The 1,380-nt window shown below is 34.6% G+C and overlaps 1 protein-coding gene across 1 annotated transcript in view; it reads left to right on the forward strand.

Moving 5' to 3' along the window:
• Positions 480 to 1,380, forward strand: part of LOC107614121 (zinc transporter 1) — a 5,114-nt gene continuing 4,213 nt past the window's right edge. Inside the window, exon 1 of the mRNA XM_016316348.2 lies at positions 480 to 1,204. Within this exon, the coding sequence (XP_016171834.1) occupies positions 538 to 1,204 (667 nt within the window). The 5' untranslated portion in view covers positions 480 to 537. The remainder of the gene's footprint in view (positions 1,205 to 1,380) is intronic.

Raw genomic sequence — 1,380 nt, forward strand, 5'->3', positions numbered from 1 at the left:
TCAGATATGTGCTGTTTATGTTATTATTTAATTCATTTGGGATTTTTTTTTTATACTTAAAAATTGATTTTTAATATTATCACTTACTAGTCCCCGGGACCCTAGCTGGAGGAGCTGAACTAGCAGACATATTTTAGGATAATTTCAATAATATAGTTCTTAAATATTTTATACTTGGCAGTTTTATTCTATTTTAAATTCAACGTTAATATTAGTATATGACATATATTGTAATAAACATAAACTTCCAAGTTTATATAATTAAAAGTTTGTAGTGTTAATAATTAAAATTTGATTGCATAGAAGCTGACGGCAATAGCGGTGCAGTACAAAGGCTACATTTCAAAAAAGTCAACGTTGTAGTACAAATAATACAATCTACTAACATTACTGGATTGTACTAACTACTAAACAAGTTTTAATTAATTAACAAACTTAATAATCATAGATCTTAATACAACAATACAATAATACAATATGTGACTAATAGACACGTTAAAAAGCAACAAAACAAGATCATAATAACGATCACAACATATGGCTTCTTCTGATGCTACAAGAGCCATGGCAAAAACATCAATGACCCTAATAACAACAAAGTCAACGTTCCATTTTCTGTGCCTCTTAGCTTCTCTCCTTCACCCAATCAATGCTCATGGTGGTGATGAAGATAAAGGGAGCGTGGCTTTGCACGATAAGGGTTTGATCTTGGTGAAGATATGGTGTTTGATCATCATGCTTGTGAGCACCTTCGTTGGCGGCGTCTCTCCTTACTTCTTCAAATGGAACGAAACCTTTCTTCTTCTTGGGACTCAGTTTGCGGGTGGTGTCTTCCTTGGAACCTCTTTGATCCATTTCCTTAGCGATTCCAACGAGACTTTTAAGGACCTCACCACTAAAACTTACCCTTTCTCCTTCATGCTCGCGTCCTTCGGCTATCTTCTGACTATGTTTGGTGACTGTGTGGTCATGTATGTCACCAGCAATAGTCAGAAGATGGCGAAGGTCGTGGAGGTGGAAGAAGAAAGGCAAGGGCATCAAGAGGAGGTGGATCAAGACTATCAACAACACCATAGAGATGTGACATTGATGGCCACACATAACCCTATTTTTGTGAAGACTTCATCTCTTGGGGACACCATTCTCCTTATTTCTGCCTTGTGTTTCCATTCTGTTTTTGAAGGCATTGCTGTTGGAGTCTCAGGTTTTCTTCTCTCTTTTACTTTTTTTTTGAGTTAATTTCTATGATAATTCCATTTGTATTGAATAGTAGACATGATACAATATATTAGACTTACTATAATGTGAGATGGTTTGGAGTTAGCTACTAATTTTTAAATTTAAAATTATCTTATTTAATTTAACATTCACAATTTTATA

The sequence above is a fragment of the Arachis ipaensis genome, chromosome B08, assembly GCF_000816755.2.
Source record: "Arachis ipaensis cultivar K30076 chromosome B08, Araip1.1, whole genome shotgun sequence".
NCBI lineage: Eukaryota > Viridiplantae > Streptophyta > Magnoliopsida > Fabales > Fabaceae > Arachis > Arachis ipaensis.